Raw genomic sequence first — 21,038 nt, forward strand, 5'->3', positions numbered from 1 at the left:
ACCTTCCCCGAATCCCTCCGACACACCTTCCCCGAATCCCTCCGACACACCTTCCCCGAATCCCTCCGACACACCTTCCCCGAATCCCTCCGACACACCTTCCCCGAATCCCTCCGACACACCTTCCCCGAATCCCTCCGACACACCTTCCCCGAATCCCTCCGACACACCTTCCCCGAATCCCTCCGACACACCTTCCCCGAATCCCTCCGACACACCTTCCCCGAATCCCATCGACACACCTTCCCCGAATCCCATAGACACAACTTCCCTGAATCCGTCTGACACTTTCCCCGAATCCCATCGACACACCTTCTCCGAATCCCATCGACACACCTTCCCCGAATCCCATCGACCCATCTTCCCCGAATCCCATCGACACACCTTCCCCGAATCCCATCGCCCCACCTTCCCCGAATCCCTCCGACCCACATTCCCCGAATCCCTCCGACACACATTCCCCGAATCCCTCCGACACACATTCCCCGAATCCCTCCGACACACATTCCCCGAATCCCTCCGACACACATTCCCCGAATCCCTCCGACACACATTCCCCGAATCCCTCCGACACACCTTCCCCGAATCCCTCCGACACACCTTCCCCGAATCCCTCCGACACACCTTCCCCGAATCCCTCCGACACACCTTCCCTGAATCCCTCCGACCCACCTTCCCCGAATCCCTCCGACCCACCTTCCCCGAATCCCTCTGACACACCTTCCCCGAATCCCTCTGACACCTTCCCCAAATCCCATCTACAAACCTTCCCCTAATCCCATCGACACACCTTCCTCGAATCCCTCCTATCCACCTTCCCCGAATCCCAGCGACACACCTTCCCCGAATCCCTCCGACACATCTTCTCTGAATCCCATCGACCCACCTTCCCCGAATCCCTCCGACCCACCTTCCCCGAATCCCATCGACCCACCTTCCCCGAATCCCTCCGACCCACCTTCCCCGAATCCCTCCGACCCACCTTCCCCGAATCCCTCCGACCCACCTTCCCCGAATCCCTCCGACCCACCTTCCCCGAATCCCTCCGACCCACCTTCCCCGAATCCCTCCGACCCACCTTCCCCGAATCCCTCCGACCCACCTTCCCCGAATCCCTCCGACCCACCTTCCCCGAATCCCTCAATTCCACTGACCCATCTTCTCCCCAATCCCTCGATCCCACTGACCCACCTTCTCCCCAATCCCACTGACACACCTTCTCCCCAATTCCTGAATCCCACTGACCCACATTCTCCCCAATCCCTCAATCCCACTGCCCACCTCCCCAATCCCTCAATCCCACTGACCCACCTTCTCACCAATCCCTCAATCCCACTGCCCACCTTTTCCTCAATCCCATTGACCCACCTCTCCCAAATCCCACTGTCCCACCTTCTCCCCAAGCCCTCAATCCCACTGACCCACCTTCCCAATCCCTCAATCCCACTGACCCACTTTATCCCCAATCCCTCAATCCCACAGACCCACCTTCCCAATCCCTCAATCCCACTGACCCACCTTCTCCCCAATCCCACTGACCCACCTTCTCCACAATCCCACTGACCCACCTTCTCCCCAATCCCACTGACCCCCCTTCTCCCCAATCCCTCAATCCCACTGACCCACCTTCTTCTCAATCCCACTGACCCACCTTCTCCCCAATCCCATTGACCCACCTTCTCCCCAATCCCATTGACCCACCTTCTCCCCAATCCCTCAATCCCACTGACCCACTTTCCCCCCAATCCCTCAATCCCACTGACCCACCTTCTCCCCAATCCCACTGACCCACCTTCTCCCCAATCCCTCAATCCCACTGACCCACCTTCTCCCCAATCCCTCAATCCCACTGACCCACTTTCTCCCCAATCCCTCAATCCCACTGACTCACCTTCTCCCCAATCCCACTGACCCACCGTCTCCTCAATCCCACTGACCCACCTTCTCCCCAATCTCTCAATCCCACTGACCCACCTTCTCCCCAATCCCACTGACCCACCTTCTCCCCAATCCCTCAATCCCACTGACCCACCTTCTCCCCAATCCCACTGACCCACCTTCTCCCCAATCCCACTGACCCACCTTCTCCCCAATCCCACTGACCCACCTTCTCCCCAATCCCTCAATCCCACTGACCCACCTTCTCCCCAATCCCACTGACCCACCTACTCCCCAATCCCACTGACCCACCTTCTCCCCAATCCCACTGACCCACCTTCTCCCCAATCCCTCAATCCCACTGACCCACCTTCTCCCCAATCCCACTGACCCACCTTCTCCCCAATCCCACTGACCCATCTTCTCCCCAATCCCTCAATCCCACTGACCCATCTTCTCCCCAATCCCACTGACCCACCATCTCCCCAATCCTGCAATCCCACTGACCCACCTTCTCCCCAATCCCTCAATCCCACTGTCCCACCTTCTCCCCAATCCCACTGACCCACCTTCTCCCCAATCCCACTGACCCACCTTCTCCCCAATCCCACTGACCCACCGTCTCCCCAATCCCACTGACCCACCTTCTCCCCAATCCCACTGACCCACCTTCTCCCCAATCCCACTGACCCACCTTCTCCCCAATCCCTCAATCCCACTGACCCACCTTCTCCCCAATCCCACTGACCCACCTTCTCCCCAATTACTAAATCCCACCGACGCACCTTTTCCTCAATACCTAAATTTCTGTTACGGGCCAGGGTTCAGAAAACTCCAAAGTATATCATGGAGTTCACCTGACCTACAGCTGTTGATTGATTTTGGTTACAATGAGCATAAAGGTACTGCCTTTCAGGTGTTATTCAACACAGGCCTCATGCACATTTCATCAGAAACAAAGCTTATTCTACAAATTTCGTTAACATTTTTATAAACACACACAGTAAGCATTTTTCAACTACCAACATAAATACCCCACACAGCTACAGTACCCGATATATATATATATATAAAACCCTTAATAACTTGCCTTTCAACTTTTTCAATTTGATAACAGCATCCAATAAACCCGATAAACCCTTTAACCAAAACAGTAGGTATGAATTCTTTACACAAGACAGTTATCACTTTTAAATTATTAAGTGATCTGGACACCTTTTAACATACAGAGAGAGAGAGACAAGAGAAACCTTCTTTGTCTTAATCCAGCTCCCAACTGTGTAAACCAAAAGTTAAACTCTGAGCCACAGTCGAGCTCCCAGCTCAAAACGAAAGTAAAACTCAGAGCCACAGCCCAGCTCCACCCACACAATGACATCGCTGCAGCCATTTCTGTGATAAGGCACACATTTCTTAAAGGGACACTCCATGACAATCCCACCGACCCACCTTCTCCCCATCGACCCACCTTCTACCCAATCCCACCGACCCATCTCCTTCCATATCCGTCAGTCCCCTCGACCCACCTCCCCGATCCCTGAATCAAGATTCAAGGCAAGTTTAACAAAACCTCTCCGATTTTCAATTCTATTCCTCTAGATGTGAGAGCAGTAACTGGCTTTGTTTATATTTAGTGATCTGAAGCCTCACCAGATCCATCTGCTCCTCTCCCCACTTACCCCCTGGAATTGCCTTTTCAAATATTCGTCCTTTTATTGTAAATCCAACCACAACCTTCCACCTATCTCTGTAACCTCCTCCAGTCCCAGCAACCCTCCCTATCTCTGTAACCTCCTCCAGTCCCAACAACCCTCCCTATCTCTGTAACCTCCTCCAGCCCCAACAACCCTCCCTATCTCTGTAACCTCCTCCAGCCCCTAAACCTTCCCGATCTCTGTAACCTCCTCCAGTCCCAACAACCCTCCCTATCTCTGTAACCTCCTCCAGCCCCAACAACCCTCCCTATCTCTGTCACCTCCTCCAGTCCCAACAATCCTCCCTATCTCTGTAACCTCCTACACGTCGGTCTGAGTCTGGCCTTTCATATATCCCGAATTTCCATCACTCTATCTTTGATTAACACTTTATATAATTGTAAGCGGCTGTTCATTGAATGCTGTGGTGAGGTGATGATTGGCTGAATTCCAAAGTTGGTGATTGGCTGGATGAGGAGGTGGTGATTGATTGGCTGGGTGCGGGATATGGTGATTGGGTGTGTGCTGGGTGAGGGAGGTGGTGATTGGCTGAGTGCGGGAGGTGGTGATTGGCTGGGTGCGGAACGTGGTGATTGGCTGGGTGCGGTTCGTGGTGATTGGCTGGGTGCAGACCGTGGTGATTGGCTGGGTGTGGTTCGTGGTGATTGGCTGGGTGCGGTTCGTGGTGATTGGCTGGGTGCGGACCGTGGTGATTGGCTGGGTGCGGAACGTGGTGATTGGCTGGGTGCGGATCGTGGTGATTGGCTGGGTGCGGATCGTGGTGATTGGCTGGGTGCGGTTCGTGGTGATTGGCTGGGTGCAGACCGTGGTGATTGGCTGGGTGCGGATCGTGGTGATTGGCTGGGTGCGGTTCGTGGTGATTGGCTGGGTGCAGACCGTGGTGATTGGCTGGGTGCGGAACGTGGTGATTGGCTGGGTGCAGACCGTGGTGATTGGCTGGGTGCGGGAGGTTGGGAGATCCACTCTGTCTCTTTCGATAATGTCATTTCCAGAGCGAATTTCTGACTTTGTGTTTTGAAATCTGAAGGACGCCTTTCTCCACACACCCTCCATTCAGCCAGCCTATCATCGTCAGCTTACTGCGGGAACCCTTCATTCGACGGGGAAAGGATCAGGATGAAAGTGTTCACAGTTTTATAGGCCGCAGATTTGGAAAGGAGGTGAGTAGTCCAACATGGAGTAGTCTCTCTCACACACACACGTGTGAGGAATCATTGAACTGTCCATCTGAAAGACAAAATTCATCCTCGCCAGCCACTTCCACCCCACTGCCCCCCCGCCCTACTCTCTGGCCCCTCCCCTCATCTCGGGCCCCACCCCTTCCACCTGCCCCCCCTCTGGCCCCTCCTGCTCTCTGACCCCATCTCTTCTCTCAGGCCCCTCCACTTCTCTGTGGCCCCTCCTCCTTCTCTCAGGCCCCTCCCCCTCCTCAGGCCCCCCCTGCTCAGGGCCCTCCCCTCCTCTCAGGCCCCTCATCTTGGGACCGTCCTCCACCTCGGGCCCCTCCTCCTCAGACCCCTTCCCTCCTCCTCAGGCCCCTCCCCCTCCTCTCGGGCCCATCCTCCTCATCACTGGCCCCTCCCCACCTCACATGCCCCTCCCCTCCTCATGGGCCCCTCCCCCTCTCGGGCCTCGCCCCCCTACTCAGGCCCATCCCCCTCCTCCCGGGTCCCCCTTGTCGGGTCCCTCACCCTCTCTGGCTCCTCGCCCCTGGCCCCGCCTCCTCCTCTCAGGCCCCTCCTCCTCTCATGCCCCTCCCCCTCCTCTCGGGATCCTCCCCCTCCTCTCTGTCCCCATCTCCCCTCTGGCCCCTCCTCCTCCTCCTCTCTGGCCCCTATTCCTCCTCTCGGGCCCCTCCTCCTCCTCTTGGGCCGCTCCCCCTTCTCTCAGGCCCCACATCTCAGGCACCCCTCCTCCTCTCGGGCCCCCCTCCTCTCGGGCCCCTCCTCCTCCTCTCGGGTCCATCCTCCTCCTCTCGGGTCCATCCTCCTCCTCTCTGGCCCCACCTCCTCCTCTTAGGCCCCTCCTTCTCTCAGGCCCCTCCTCCTTCTCTCAGGCCCCACCTCCTCGCTTAAATCTCTCCCCCCACTCTCGCTTAATTCTCTCCCTCCTCTCTCGCTTCAATCTCCCCCCACTCTCATGCTTCAATCTCTGCACCCTCTCTCTCGCTTCAATCTCTCCCCCCTCTCTCGCTTCAATCCCTCCCCCCTCTCGCTTCAATCTCTCCCCCCTCTCTCTCTCGCTTCAATCTCCCCCACTCTCTCACGCTTCAATCTCTCCCCCCTCTCTCTCGCTTCAATCCCTCCCCCCTCTCTCTCGCTTCAATCTCTCTCCCTCCTCTCTCGCTTTAATCCCTCCCCCCTCTCTCTCGCTTCAATCTCTCTCTCTCCTCTCTCACTTCAATCTCTCCCCACTCTCTCGCTTTTATCTCTCCCCCCTCTTCTCTCGCTTCAATCTCTCCCCGTCTCTCTCGCTTCAATCTCTCTCCCCTCTCTCTCGCTTCAATCTCTCCCCCTCTCTCGCTTCAATCTCTCCCCCCTCTCTCTCGCTTCAATCTCCCCCCCCCTCTCTTGCTCCAATCTCTCCCCCCTCTCTCTCGCTTCAATCTCTCCCCCACTCTCTCTCACTTCAATCTCTCTCTCCTCTCTCTCGCTTCAATCTCTCCCCTCTTTCGCTACAATCTCTCTCCCTCCTCTCTCACTTCAATCTCTCCCCACTCTCTCGCTTTTATCTCTCCCCCCTCCTCTCTCGCTTCAATCTCTCTCCCTCCTCGATCGCTTCAATCTCTTCCCCCCTCTCCTTCGCTTCAATCTCTCTCCCTCCTCTCTCGCTTCAATCTCTCTCCCTCCTCTCTCGCTTCAATCTCTCCCCCCTCTCTCTCGCTTCAATCTCTCTCCCCCCTCTCTCGCTCCAATCTCTCTCCCTCCTCTCTCGCTTTAATCCCTCCCCCCTCTCTCTTGCTTCAATCTCTCTCCCTCCTCTCTCACTTCAATCTCTCCCCACTCTCTCGCTTTTATCTCTCCCCCCTCCTCTCTCGCTTCAATCTCTCCCCGTCTCTCTCGCTTCAATCTCTCTCCCCTCTCTCTCGCTTCAATCTCTCCCACCTCTCTCACTTCAATCTCTCCCCCCTCTCTCTCGCTTGAATCTCCCCCCCTCTCTCGCTTCAATCTCTCTCCCTCCTCTCTCGATTTAATCTCTCCCCCCTCTCTCTCGCTTCAATCTCCCCCCTCTCTCGCTTCAATCTCTCTCCCCTCTCTCTCGCTTCAATCTCTCTCCCCTCTCTCTCGCTTCAATCTCTCCCCCCTCTCTCTCGCTTCAATCTCTCCCCCCTCTCTCTCGCTTCAATCTCTCCCCCCTCTCTCACGCTTCAATCTCTCCCCCCTCTCTCGCTCGCTTCAATCTCTCTCCCTCCTCTCTCGCTTCAATCTCTCTGCCTCCTCTCTCGCTTCAATCTCTCCCCCCTCTCTCTCGCTTCAATCTCTCCCCCCTCCTCTCTCGCTTCAATCTCTCTCCCTCCTCTCTCGCTTCTATCTCTCTCCCTCCTCTCTCGCTTCAATCTCTCCCTCCTCTCTCGCTTCAATCTCCCTCCCGCCTCTCTCGCTTCAATCTCCCCCTACTCTCTCTCGCTTCAATCTCTCCCCACACTCTCACACCTCAATCTCTCTCCCCACTCTCTCGCTTCAATCTCTCCCCCCTCTCTCTCACTTCAATCTCTCCCCCCCCTCTCTCGCTTCAATCTCGCTCCCTCCTCTCTCGCTTCAATCTCTCCCCCCTCTCTCTCGCTTCAATCTCTCCCTCCTCCCTCGCTTCAATCTCTCTCCCTCCTCTCTCGCTTCAATCTCTCCCCCCTCTCTCTCGCTTCAATCTCTCCCTCCTCTCTCGCTTCAATCTCCCCCCCCCTCTCTCGCATCAATCTCTCTCCCTCCTCTCTCGCTTCAATCTCTGCCCCCTCTCTCTCGCTTCAATCTCTCCCCCCTCCTCTCTCGCTTCAATCTCTCTGCCTCCTCTCTCGCTTCAATCTCTCCCCCCTCTCTCTCGCTTCAATCTCTCCCCCCTCCTCTCTCGCTTCAATCTCTCTCCCTCCTATCTCGCTTCAATCTCTCTCCCTCCTCTCTCGCTTCAATCTCTCCCTCCTCTCTCGCTTCAATCTCCCTCCCTCCTCTCTCGCTTCAATCTCCCCCCACTCTCTCTCGCTTCAATCTCTCCCCACTCTCTCACGCCTCAATCTCTCTCCCTCCTCTCTCGCTTCAATCTCTCCCCACTCTCTCTCACTTCAATCTCTCCCCCCCCTCTCTCGCTTCAATCTCTCTCCCCTCTCTCGCTTCAACCTCTCCCCCCTCTCTCTCGCTTCAATCTCTCCCCCCTCTCTCTCGCTTCAATCCCACCCCCCTCTCTCTCGCTTCAATCTCTCTCCCTCCTCTCTCGCTTTAATCCCTCCCCCCTCTCTCTCGCTTCAATCTCTCTCCCTCCTCTCTCACTTCAATCTCTCCCCACTCTCTCGCTTTTATCTCTCCCCCCTCCTCTCTCGCTTCAATCTCTCCCCGTCTCTCTCGCTTCAATCTCTCTCCCCTCTCTCTCGCTTCAATCTCTCCCCCCTCTCTCGCTTCAATCTCTCCCCCCTCTCTCTCGCTTCAATCTCTCTCCCTCCTCTCTCGCTTCAATCTCTCCCCTCTCTCTCGCTTCAATCTCTCCCCCCTCCTCTCTCGCTTCAATCTCTCCCCGTCTCTCTCGCTTCAATCTCTCTCCCCCCTCTCTCGCTTCAATCTCTCTCCCTCCTCTCTCGCTTCAATCTCTCCCCCCTCCTCTCTCGCTTCAATCTCTCCCCGTCTCTCTCGCTTCAATCTCTCTCCCCTCTCTCTCGCTTCAATCTCTCCCCCCTCTCTCGCTTCAATCTCTCTCCCCCCTCTCTCGCTTCAATCTCCCTCCCTCCTCTCTCGCTTCAATCTCCCCCCACTCTCTCTCGCTTCAATCTCTCCCCACTCTCTCACGCCTCAATCTCTCTCCCTCCTCTCTCGCTTCAATCTCTCCCCCCTCTCTCTTGCTTCAATCTCTCCCCCCTCTCTCTCGCTTCAATCTCTCCCCCCTCTCTCGCTTCAATCTCTCTCCCCCCCTCTCTCGCTTCAATCTCCCTCCCTCCTCTCTCGCTTCAATCTCCCCCCACTCTCTCTCGCTTCAATCTCTCCCCACTCTCTCACGCCTCAATCTCTCTCCCTCCTCTCTCGCTTCAATCTCTCCCCCCTCTCTCTTGCTTCAATCTCTCCCCCCTCTCTCTCGCTTCAATCCCACTCCCCTCTCTCTCGCTTCAATCTCTCTCCCTCCTCTCTCGCTTTAATCCCTCCCCCCTCTCTCTCGCTTCAATCTCTCCCCCCTCTCTCTCACTTCAATCTCTCTCCCTCCTCTCTCGCATCAATCTCTCCCCCCTCTCGCTTCAATCTCTCCCCCGTCTCTCTCGCTTCAATCCCACCCCCCTCTCTCTCGCTTCAATCTCTCTCCCTCCTCTCTCGTTTCAATCCCTCCCCCCTGTCTCTCGCTTCAATCTTTCTCACTCCTCTCTCGCTTCAATCACACCCCTCTCGCGCTTCAATCTCTCCCCCACTCTCTCTCGCTTCAATCTCTCCCCTCTCTCGCTTCAATCTCTCCCCCCTCTCTCTCTCGCTTCAATCTCTCTCCCCCCTCTCTCTCGCTTCAATCTCTCTCCCCTCTCTCTCGCTTCAATCTCTCCCCCTCCTCTGTCGCTTCAATCTCTCCCCCCTCTCCCTCGCTTCAATCTCTCCCCCCTCTCTCGCGCTTCAATCTCTCCCCCACTCTCTCTCGCTTCAATCTCTCCCCTCTCTCGCTTCAATCTCTCCCCCCTCTCTCTCTCGCTTCAATCTCTCCCCCCTCCTCTCTCACTTAAATCTCTCTCCCTCCTCTCTCGCTTCAATCTCTCCCCCCTCTCTCTCGCTTCAATCTCTCTCCCTCCTCTCTCGCTTCTATCTCTCTCCCTCCTCTCTCGCTTCAATCTCCCCCCTCTCTCGCTTCAATCTCTCCCCCCTGTCTCTCGCTTCAATCTCTCCCCCCTCTCTCGCTTCAATCTTTCTCCCTCCTCTCTCGCTTCAATCTCCCACCTCTCGCGCTTCAATCTCTCCCCCACTCTCTCTCGCTTCAATCTCTCCCCTCTCTCGCTTCAATCTCTCCCCCCTCTCTCTCGCTTCAATCTCTCTCCCCCCTCTCTCTCGCTTCAATCTCTCTCCCCTCTCTCTCGCTTCAATCTCTCCCCCCTCTCTCTCGCTTCAATCTCTGCCCCCTCTCTCTCTTCAATCTCTCTCCCCTCTCTCTCGCTTCAATCTCTCCCCCCTCCTCTCTCACTTAAATCTCTCTCCCTCCTCTCTCGCTTCAATCTCTCCCCCCTCTCTCTCGCTTCAATCTCTCCCCCCTCCTCTCTCGCTTCAATCTCTCTCCCTCCTCTCTCGCTTCAATCTCCCCCCTCTCTCGCTTCAATCTCTCCCCCCTGTCTCTCGCTTCAATCTCTCCCCCCTCTCTCGCTTCAATCTCTCCCCCCTCTCTCTCGCTTCAATCTCCCCCCCCTCTCTCGCTTCAATCTCTCCCCCACTCTCTCTCACTTCAATCTCTCTCTCCTCTCTCTCGCTTCATTCTCTCCCCTCTTTCGCTTCAATCTCTCTCCCCCCTCTCTCGCTTCAATCTCTCCCCCCTCTCTCGCTTCAATCTCTCCCCACTCTCTCACGCCTCAATCTCTCTCCCTCCTCTCTCGCTTCAATCTCTCCCCCCCTCTCTCTCGCTTCAATCTCTCCCCCCTCTCTCTCGCTTCAATCCCTCCCCCCTCTCTCTCGCTTCAATCTCTCTCCCTCCTCTCTCGCTTCAATCCCTCCCCCCTCTCTCTCGCTTCAATCTCTCTCCCTCCTCTCTCACTTCAATCTCTCCCCCCTCTCTCGCTTTTATCTCTCCCCCCTCCTCTCTCGCTTCAATCTCTCTCCCCGTCTCTCTCGCTTCAATCTCTCTCCCCTCTCTCTCACTTCAATCTCTCCCCCCTCTCTCGCTTCAATCTCTCCCCCCTCTCTCTCGCTTCAATCTCCCCCCCCTCTCTCTCTTCAATCTCTCCCCCACTCTCTCTCACTTCAATCTCTCTCTCCTCTCTCTCGCTTCAATCTCTCCCCTCTTTCGCTACAATCTCTCTCCCTCCTCTCTCACTTCAATCTCTCCCCCCTCTCTCTCGCTTCAATCTCCCCCCCTCTCTCTCTTCAATCTCTCCCCCACTCTCTCTCACTTCAATCTCTCCCCCCTCTCTCTCACTTCAATCTCTCTCTCTTCAATCTCTCCCCCCTCTCTCTCGCGTCAATCTCCCCCCCCTCTCTCTCTTCAATCCCTCCCCCCCCTCTCTCGCTTCAATCTCTCCCCTCTTTCGCTTCAATCTCTCTCCCTCCACTCTCGCTTCAATCTCTCCCCCCTCTCTCTCGCTTCAATCTCTCCCCCCTCTCACTCGCTTCAATCTCTCCCTCTCTCTCGCTTCAATCTCTCCCGCTTCAATCTCCCACCCCTCTCTCGCTTCAATCTCTCCCCCACTCTCTCTCACTTCAATCTCTCTCTCCTCTCCCTCGCTTCAATCTCTCCCCTCTTTCGCTTCAATCTCTCTCCCTCCTCTCTCGCTTCAATCTCTCCCCCCTCTCTCTCGCTTCAATCTCTCCCCCCTCTCTCTCGCTTCAATCCCACCCCCCTCTCTCTCGCTTCAATCTCTCTCCCTCCTCTCTCGTTTCAATCCCTCCCCCCTTTCTCTCGCTTCAATCTCTCTCCCTCCTCTCTCGCTTCAATCTCCCCCCTCTCTCTCTTCAATCTCTCCCCCACTCTCTCTCGCTTCAATCTCTCTCCCCTCTCTCTCGCTTCAATCTCTCCCCTCTCTCACTTCAATCTCTACCCCCTCCTCTGTCGCTTCAATCTCTCTCCCTCCTCTCTCGCTTCAATCTCTCCCCCCTCCTCTCTCGCTTCAATCTCTCTCCCTCCTCTCTCGCTTCTATCTCTCTCCCTCCTCTCTCGCTTCAATCTCTCCCTCCTCTCTCGCTTCAATCTCCCTCCCTCCTCTCTCGCTTCAAACTCCCCCCACTCTCTCTCGCTTCAATCTCTCCCCCTCTCTCGCTTCAATCTCTCCCACTCTCTCGCTTCAATCTCTCCCCACTCTCTCGCTTCAATCTCTACCCCCTCTCTCTCGCTTCAATCTCCCCCCCCCCCTCTCTCGCTTCAATCTCTCCCCCACTCTCTCTCACTTCAATCTCTCTCTCCTCTCTCTCGCTTCAATCTCTCCCCGCTTTCGCTTCAATCTCTCTCCCTCCTCTCTCGCTTCAATCTCCCTCCCTCCTCTCTCGCTTCAATCTCCCCCCACTCTCTCTCGCTTCAATCTCTCCCCCACTCTCGCTTCAATCTCTCCCCACTCTCTCACGCCTCAATCTCTCCCCCCTCTCTCGCTTCAATCTCTCCCTCCTCTCTCTCGCTTCAATCTCTCCCCCCTCTCTCGCTTCAATCTCTCCCTCCTCTCTCTCGCTTCAATCCCTCCCCCCTCTCTCTCGCTTCAATCTCTCTCCCTCCTCTCTCGCTTCAACCCCCCCCCTCTCTCTCGCTTCAATCTCTCTCTCCTCTCTCTCGCATAAATCTCTCCCCTCTTTCGCTTCAATCTCTCTCCCTCCTCTCTCGCTTCAATCTCTCCCCCCTCTCTCTCGCTTCAATCTCTCTCTCCTCTCTCTCGCTTCAATCTCTCCCCTCTTTCGCTTCAATCTCTCTCCCTCCTCTCTCCCTTCAATCTCTCCCCCCTCTCGCTTCAATCTCTCCCCCCTCTCTCTCGCTTCAATCTCTCCCTCTCTCGCATCAATCTCTCCCCTCCTCTCTCTCGCTTCAATCTCTCCCCCCTCTCTCGCTTCAATCTCTCCCCCCTCTCTCTCGCTTCAATCTCTCCCTCTCTCTCGCTTCAATCTCTCACCCCTCTCTCTCGCTTCAATCCCACCCCCCTCTCTCTCGCTTCAATCTCTCTCCCTCCTCTCTCGTTTCAATCCCTCCCCCCACTCTCTCGCTTCAATCTCTCTCCCTCCTCTCTCGCTTCAATCTCTCCCCCACTCTCTCTCGCTTCAATCTCTCTCCCCTCTCTCTCGCTTCAATCTCTCCCCTCTCTCGCTTCAATCTCTCGCCCCTCTCTCGCTTCAATCTCTCCCCCCTCTCTCTCGCTTCAATCCCTCCCCCTCTCTCGCTTCAATCTCCCCCCTCTCTCGCTTCAATCTCCCCCCTCTCTCGCTTCAATCTCTCCCCCACTCTCGCATCAATCTCTCCCCCCTCTCTCTCGCTTCAATCCCTCCCCCTCTCTCGCTTCAATCTCCCCCCTCTCTCGCTTAAATCCCTCCCCCTCTCTCGCTTCAATCTCCCCCCTCTCTCGCTTCAATCTCCCCCCTCTCTCGCTTCAATCTCCCCCCTCTCTCGCTTCAATCTCTCGCCCCTCTCTCGCTTCAATCTCTCCCCCCTCTCTCTCGCTTCAATCCCTCCCCCTCTCTCGCTTCAATCTCCCCCCTCTCTCGCTTCAATCCCTCCCCCTCTCTCGCTTCAATCTCCCCCTCTCTCGCTTCAATCTCTACCCTCTCTCGCTTCAATCTCTCCCCCACTCTCTCTCGCTTCAATCTCTCTCCCTCCTCTCTCGCTTCAATCTCTCCCCCCCCTCTCTCGATTCGATCCCTCCCCCCTCTCTCTCGCTTCAATCTCTCGCCCCTCTCTCGCTTCAATCTCTCCCCCCTCTCTCTCGCTTCAATCCCTCCCCCTCTCTCGCTTCAATCTCTCTCCCCTCTCTCTCGCTTCAATCTCTCCCTCCTCTCTCGCTTCAATCTCCCCCTCTCTCTCGCTTCAATCTCTCCCCCCTCTCTCTCGCTTCAATCTCTCCCCCCTCTCTCTCGCTTCAATCTCTCCCCCCTCTCTCGCTTCAATCTCTCCCCCCTCTCTCGCTTCAATCTCTCGCCACCCTCGGACAAAGTGTGTTCTTTCTCCTCCAAGTATGCAGACATTGCCGCTGATAGTTTGTGCCGTGGTGTCTTTGCCGGGGACTGCAGACAGCTCAGTGTCCGATCCTGCTTCCCAGTGCTCTCCCAAGCTGAGAAGAGATTTGGATCCGTAGTGATCGGGATGATTGCAGGTGGAGGAGGTGAGTGAACCCTTCATGCCCTGTCCCTTTCCCCCTCCCCCCCTCGTTGCCTCGTCCCCCCTCCCTCACTCCACAGGCTCCATGTACCCCCACCCTTCACCTATCTCCCAATTCTTCCATTCCCCAGTCTCCCTGTCTGTCGCCTGTTCTCTTCCCATCTCTCTCTCTCTCTCATGCCTGCCCTCTCCGCCTCATCTGTACTGACTTGAAGAGCTGACGAGCAGCAACATTCACCCCGAGGTACATGTCCACCTTCTGTCACTCCACAGATGGTAAGGATCAGTGCTTCACCTCCCGGTTAATCAGTCGAGCCAGGCGTGAGAGCTGGTTGCAATGGACCCTGAAGCAAGGGTTACAGACACTTCCAGAAGCAATCCAGCAGGAATTATGCAGACGGGGAGTGGAGATTCACCTGAATTGCCCAGTCCAGAAACTTCAACAGAAAGCTGATGGAGCCTGGGAGGTGAGGGGTTAAAAAACACAGGAGAATTATATATATATAAACAAACACGAACCCCTCGATTAGATTCGAGTCTGTAACTCACCCCTGCGTATCTGTTATTCTATATATAAACCACCCCGAACCCCTCGATTAGATTCCAGTCTGTAACTCACTCCTGGGTATCTGTTATTCTACATATAAACCATCCTGAACCCCTCGATTAGATTCCAGTCTGTAACTCACTCCCGGGTATCTGTTATTCTGTATATAAACCACCCCGAACCCCTCGATTAGATTCCAGTCTGTAACTCACTCCCCGGTATCTGTTATTCTATATAAAAACCACCTTGAACACCTCGATTAGATTCCAGTCTGTAACTCACTCCCGGGTGTCTGTTATTCTATATATAAACCACCCCGAACCCCTCGATTAGATTCCAGTCTGTAACTCACTCCTGGGTATCTGTTATTCTGTATATAAACCACCCCGAACCCCTCGATTAGATTCCAGTCTGTAACTCACTCCCGGGTATCACTTTTTCCATATATAAACCACCCGAACTCCTCGATTAGATTCCAGTCTGTAACTCACTCCCGGGTATCACTTATTCCATATCTAAACCACACCGAACCCCTCGATTAGATTCCAGTCTGTAACTCACTCCTGGGTATCTGTTATTCTATATATAAACCATCCTTTACCCCTCGATTAGATTCCAGTCTGTAACTCACTCCCGGGTATCTGTTATTCTATATATAAACCACCCCGAACCCCTCGATTAGATTCCAGTCTGTAACTCACTCCTGGGTATCTGTTATTCTATATATAAACCACCCCGAACCCCTCGATTAGATTCCAGTCTGTAACTCACTCCTGGGTATCTGTTATTCTATATATAAACCATCCTGAACCCCTCGATTAGATTCCAGTCTGTAACTCACTCCCGGGTATCTGTTATTCTATATATAAACCACCCTAAACCCCTCGATTAGATTCCTGTCTGTAACTCACTCCCGGGTATCTGTTATTCTGTATATAAACCACCCCGAACCCCTCGATTAGATTCCAGTCTGTAACTCACTCCCCGGTATCTGTTATTCTATATAAAAACCACCTTGAACACCTCGATTAGATTCCAGTCTGTAACTCACTCCCGGGTGTCTGTTATTCTATATATAAACCACCCCGAACCCCTCGATTAGATTCCAGTCTGTAACTCACTCCTGGGTATCTGTTATTCTGTATATAAACCACCCCGAACCCCTCGATTAGTTTCCAGTCTGTAACTCACTCCCGGGTATCACTTTTTCCATATATAAACCACCCGAACCCCTCGATTAGATTCCAGTCTGTAACTCACTCCCGGGTATCACTTATTCCATATCTAAACCACACCGAACCCCTCGATTAGATTCCAGTCTGTAACTAACTCCCGGGTATCACTTATTCCATATATAAACCACCCGAACCCCTCGATTCGATTCCAGTCTGTAACTTACTCCTGGGTATCTGTCCCCGAACTCCTCGATTAGATTCCAGTCTGTAACTCACTCCTGGGTATCTGTTATTCTGTGTACAAACCACCCTGAACCCCTTGATTAGATTCCAGTCTGTAAATCACTCCCGGGTATCTGTTATTCTATATATAAACCATCCTGAAGCCCTCGATTAGATTCCATTCTGTAACTCACTTCCGGGTATCTGTTACTCTATATATAAACCACCCTGAAGCCCTCGATTTGATTCCAATCTGTAAGTCACTCCTGGGTATCTGTTATTCTATATATAAACCACCCTGAAGCCCTCGATTAGATTCCATTCTGTAACTCACTCCTGGGTATCTGTTATTCTATATATAAACCATCCTGAACCCCTCGATAAGATTCCATTCTGTAACTCACTCCCGGGTATCTGTTATTCTATATATAAACCACCCTAAACCCCTCGATTAGATTCCAGTCTGTAACTCACTCCCGGGTATCTCTTATTCTGTATATAAACCACCCCGAACCCCTCGATTAGATTCCAGTCTGTAACTCACTCCCAGGTATCTGTTATTCTATATAAAAACCACCTTGAACACCTCGATTAGATTCCAGTCTGTAACTCACTCCCGGGTGTCTGTTATTCTATATATAAACCACCCCGAACACCTCGATTAGATTCCAGTCTGTAACTCACTCCTGGGTATCTGTTATTCTGTATATAAACCACCCCGAACCTCTCGATTAGATTCCAGTCTGTAACTCACTCCCGGGTATCACTTTTTCCATATATAAACCACCCGAACCCCTCGATTAGATTCCAGTCTGTAACTCACACCCGGGTATCACTTATTCCATATCTAAACCACACCGAACCCCTCGATTAGATTCCAGTCTGTAACTCACTCCCGGGTATCACTTATTCCATATATAAACCACACGAACCCCTCGATTCGATTCCAGTCTGTAACTTACTCCTGGATATCTGTCCCCGAACTCCTCGATTAGATTCCAGTCTGTAACTCACTCCTGGGTATCTGTTATTCTGTATACAAACCACCCTGAACCCCTTGATTAGATTCCAGTCTGTAAATCACTCCCGGGTATCTGTTATTCTATATATAAACCATCCTGAAGCCCTCGATTAGATTCCAGTCTGTAACTCACTCCTGGGTATCTGTTATTCTGTATATAAACCACCCCGAACCCCTCGATTAGATTCCAGTCTGTAACTCACTCCTGGGTATCTGTTATTCTGTATATAAACCACCCCGAACCCCTCGATTAGATTCCAGTCTGTAACTCACTCCCCGGGTATCACTTTTTCCATATATAAACCACCCGAACTCTTCGATTAGATTCCAGTCTGTAACTCACTCCCGGGTATCACTTATTCCATATCTAAACCACACCGAACCCCTCGATTAGATTCCAGTCTGTAACTCACTCCCGGGTATCACTTATTCCATATATAAACCACCCGAACCCCTCGATTCGATTCCAGTCTGTAACTTACTCCTGGGTATCTGTCCCCGAACTCCTCGATTAGATTCCAGTCTGTAACTCACTCCTGGGTATCTGTTATTCTGTGTACAAACCACCCTGAACCCCTTGATTAGATTCCAGTCTGTAAATCACTCCCGGGTATCTGTTATTCTATATATAAACCACCCCGAACCCCTCGATTAGATTCCAGTCTGTAACTCACTCCTGGGTATCTGTTATTCTATATATAAACCATCCTGAACCCCTCGATTAGATTCCAGTCTGTAACTCACTCCCGGGTATCTGTTATTCTATATATAAACCACCCCGAACCCCTCGATTAGATTCCAGTCTGTAACTCACTCCTGGGTATCTGTTATTCTATATATAAACCACCCCGAACCCCTCGATTAGATTCCAGTCTGTAACTCACTCCTGGGTATCTGTTATTCTATATATAAACCATCCTGAACCCCTCGATTAGATTCCAGTCTGTAACTCACTCCCGGGTATCTGTTATTCTATATATAAACCACCCTAAACCCCTCGATTAGATTCCTGTCTGTAACTCACTCCCGGGTATCTGTTATTCTGTATATAAACCACCCCGAACCCCTTGATTAGATTCCAGTCTGTAACTCACTCCCCGGTATCTGTTATTCTATATAAAAACCACCTTGAACACCTCGATTAGATTCCAGTCTGTAACTCACTCCCGGGTGTCTGTTATTCTATATATAAACCACCCCGAACCCCTCGATTAGATTCCAGTCTGTAACTCACTCCTGGGTATCTGTTATTCTGTATATAAACCACCCCGAACCCCTCGATTAGTTTCCAGTCTGTAACTCACTCCCGGGTATCACTTTTTCCATATATAAACCACCCAAACCCCTCGATTAGATTCCAGTCTGTAACTCACTTCCGGGTATCACTTATTCCATATCTAAACCACACCGAACCCCTCGATTAGATTCCAGTCTGTAACTCACTCCCGGGTATCACTTATTCCATATATAAACCACCCGAACCCCTCGATTCGATTCCAGTCTGTAACTTACTCCTGGGTATCTGTCCCCGAACTCCTCGATTAGATTCCAGTCTGTAACTCACTCCTGGGTATCTGTTATTCTGTGTACAAACCACCCTGAACCCCTTGATTAGATTCCAGTCTGTAAATCACTCCCGGGTATCTGTTATTCTATATATAAACCACCCCGTACCCCTCGATTAGATTCCAGTCTGTAACTCACTCCTGGGTATCTGTTATTCTATATATAAACCATCCTGAACCCCTCGATTAGATTCCAGTCTGTAACTCACTCCCGGGTATCTGTTATTCTATATATAAACCACCCCGAACCCCTCGATTAGATTCCAGTCTGTAACTCACTCCTGGGTATCTGTTATTCTATATATAAACCACCCCGAACCCCTCGATTAGATTCCAGTCTGTAACTCACTCCTGGGTATCTGTTATTCTATATATAAACCATCCTGAACCCCTCGATTAGATTCCAGTCTGTAACTCACTCCCGGGTATCTGTTATTCTATATATAAACCACCCTAAACCCCTCGATTAGATTCCTGTCTGTAACTCACTCCCGGGTATCTGTTATTCTGTATATAAACCACCCCGAACCCCTCGATTAGATTCCAGTCTGTAACTCACTCCCCGGTATCTGTTATTCTATATAAAAACCACCTTGAACACCTCGATTAGATTCCAGTCTGTAACTCACTCCCGGGTGTCTGTTATTCTATATATAAACCACCCCGAACCCCTCGATTAGATTCCAGTCTGTAACTCACTCCTGGGTATCTGTTATTCTGTATATAAACCACCCCGAACCCCTCGATTAGTTTCCAGTCTGTAACTCACTCCCGGGTATCACTTTTTCCATATATAAACCACCCGAACCCCTCGATTAGATTCCAGTCTGTAACTCACTTCCGGGTATCACTTATTCCATTTCTAAACCACACCGAACCCCTCGATTAGATTCCAGTCTGTAACTCACTCCCGGGTATCACTTATTCCATATATAAACCACCCGAACCCCTCGATTCGATTCCAGTCTGTAACTTACTCCTGGGTATCTGTCCCCGAACTCCTCGATTAGATTCCAGTCTGTAACTCACTCCTGGGTATCTGTTATTCTGTGTACAAACCACCCTGAACCCCTTGATTAGATTCCAGTCTGTAAATCACTCCCGGGTATCTGTTATTCTATATATAAACCATCCTGAAGCCCTCGATTAGATTCCATTCTGTAACTCACTTCCGGGTATCTGTTACTCTATATATAAACCACCCTGAAGCCCTCGATTTGATTCCAATCTGTAAGTCACTCCTGGGTATCTGTTATTCTATATATAAACCACCCTGAAGCCCTCGATTAGATTCCATTCTGTAACTCACTCCTGGGTATCTGTTATTCTATATATAAACCATCCTGAACCCCTCGATTAGATTCCAGTCTGTAACTCACTCCCGGGTATCTGTTATTCTATATATAAACCACCCCGAACCCCTCGATTAGATTCCAGTCTGTAACTCACTCCTGGGTATCTGTTATTCTGTATATAAACCACCCCGAACCCCTCGATTAGTTTCCAGTCCTTAACTCACTCCCGGGTATCACTTTTTCCATATATAAACCACCCGAACCCCTCGATTAGATTCCAGTCTGTAACTCACTCCCGGGTATCACTTATTCCATATCTAAACCACACCGAACCCCTCGATTAGATTCCAGTCTGTAACTCACTCCCGGGTATCACTTATTCCATATATAAACCACCCGAACCCCTCGATTCGATTCCAGTCTGTAACTTACTCCTGGGTATCTGTCCCCGAACTCCTCGATTAGATTCCAGTCTGTAACTCACTCCTGGGTATCTGTTATTCTGTGTACAAACCACCCTGAACCCCTTGATTAGATTCCAGTCTGTAAATCACTCCCGGGTATCTGTTATTCTATATATAAACCATCCTGAAGCCCTCGATTAGATTCCATTCTGTAACTCACTTCCGGGTATCTGTTACTCTATATATAAACCACCCTGAAGCCCTCGATTTGATTCCAATCTGTAAGTCACTCCTGGGTATCTGTTATTCGATATATAAACCACCCTGAAGCCCTCGATTAGATTCCATTCTGTAACTCACTCCTGGGTATCTGTTATTCTATATATAAACCATCCTGAACCCCTCGATTAGATTCCAGTCTGTAACTCACTCCCGGGTATCTGTTATTCTATATATAAACCACCCTAAACCCCTCGATTAGATTCCAGTCTGTAACTCACTCCCGGGTATCTCTTATTCTGTATATAAACCACCCCGAACCCCTCGATTAGATTCCAGTCTGTAACTCACTCCCGGGTATCTGTTATTCTATATAAAAACCACCTTGAACACCTCGATTAGATTCCAGTCTGTAACTCACTCCCGGGTGTCTGTTATTCTATATATAAACCACCCCGAACACCTCGATTAGATTCCAGTCTGTAATTCACTCCTGGGTATCTGTTATTCTGTATATAAACCACCCCGAACCTCTCGATTAGATTCCAGTCTGTAACTCACTCCCGGGTATCACTTTTTCCATATATAAACCACCCGAACCCCTCGATTAGATTCCAGTCTGTAACTCACTCCCGGGTATCACTTATTCCATATCTAAACCACACCGAACCCCTCGATTAGATTCCAGTCTGTAACTCACTCCCGGGTATCACTTATTCCATATATAAACCACCCGAACCCCTCGATTCGATTCCAGTCTGTAACGTACTCCTGGGTATCTGTCCCCGAACTCCTCGATTAGATTCCAGTCTGTAATTCACTCCTGGGTATCTGTTATT

At 52.0% G+C, this 21,038-nt stretch overlaps 1 protein-coding gene across 2 annotated transcripts in view; it reads left to right on the forward strand.

The window, feature by feature from the left end:
- The window catches only part of LOC140410314 (protoporphyrinogen oxidase-like), a 135,078-nt gene that overhangs the window by 96,285 nt on the left and 17,755 nt on the right, over nt 1–21,038 (forward strand). For both annotated transcript variants that reach the window (XM_072498304.1, XM_072498305.1), the window contains exons 5-7: nt 4,621–4,753; nt 13,608–13,755; nt 14,025–14,218. In XM_072498304.1, coding sequence (XP_072354405.1) covers nt 4,621–4,753; nt 13,608–13,755; nt 14,025–14,218 — 475 coding nt within the window. The remainder of the gene's footprint in view (nt 1–4,620; nt 4,754–13,607; nt 13,756–14,024; nt 14,219–21,038) is intronic.

The sequence above is a fragment of the Scyliorhinus torazame genome, chromosome 4 (genome assembly GCF_047496885.1).
Source record: "Scyliorhinus torazame isolate Kashiwa2021f chromosome 4, sScyTor2.1, whole genome shotgun sequence".
NCBI classification, from domain to species: Eukaryota; Metazoa; Chordata; class Chondrichthyes; order Carcharhiniformes; family Scyliorhinidae; genus Scyliorhinus; species Scyliorhinus torazame.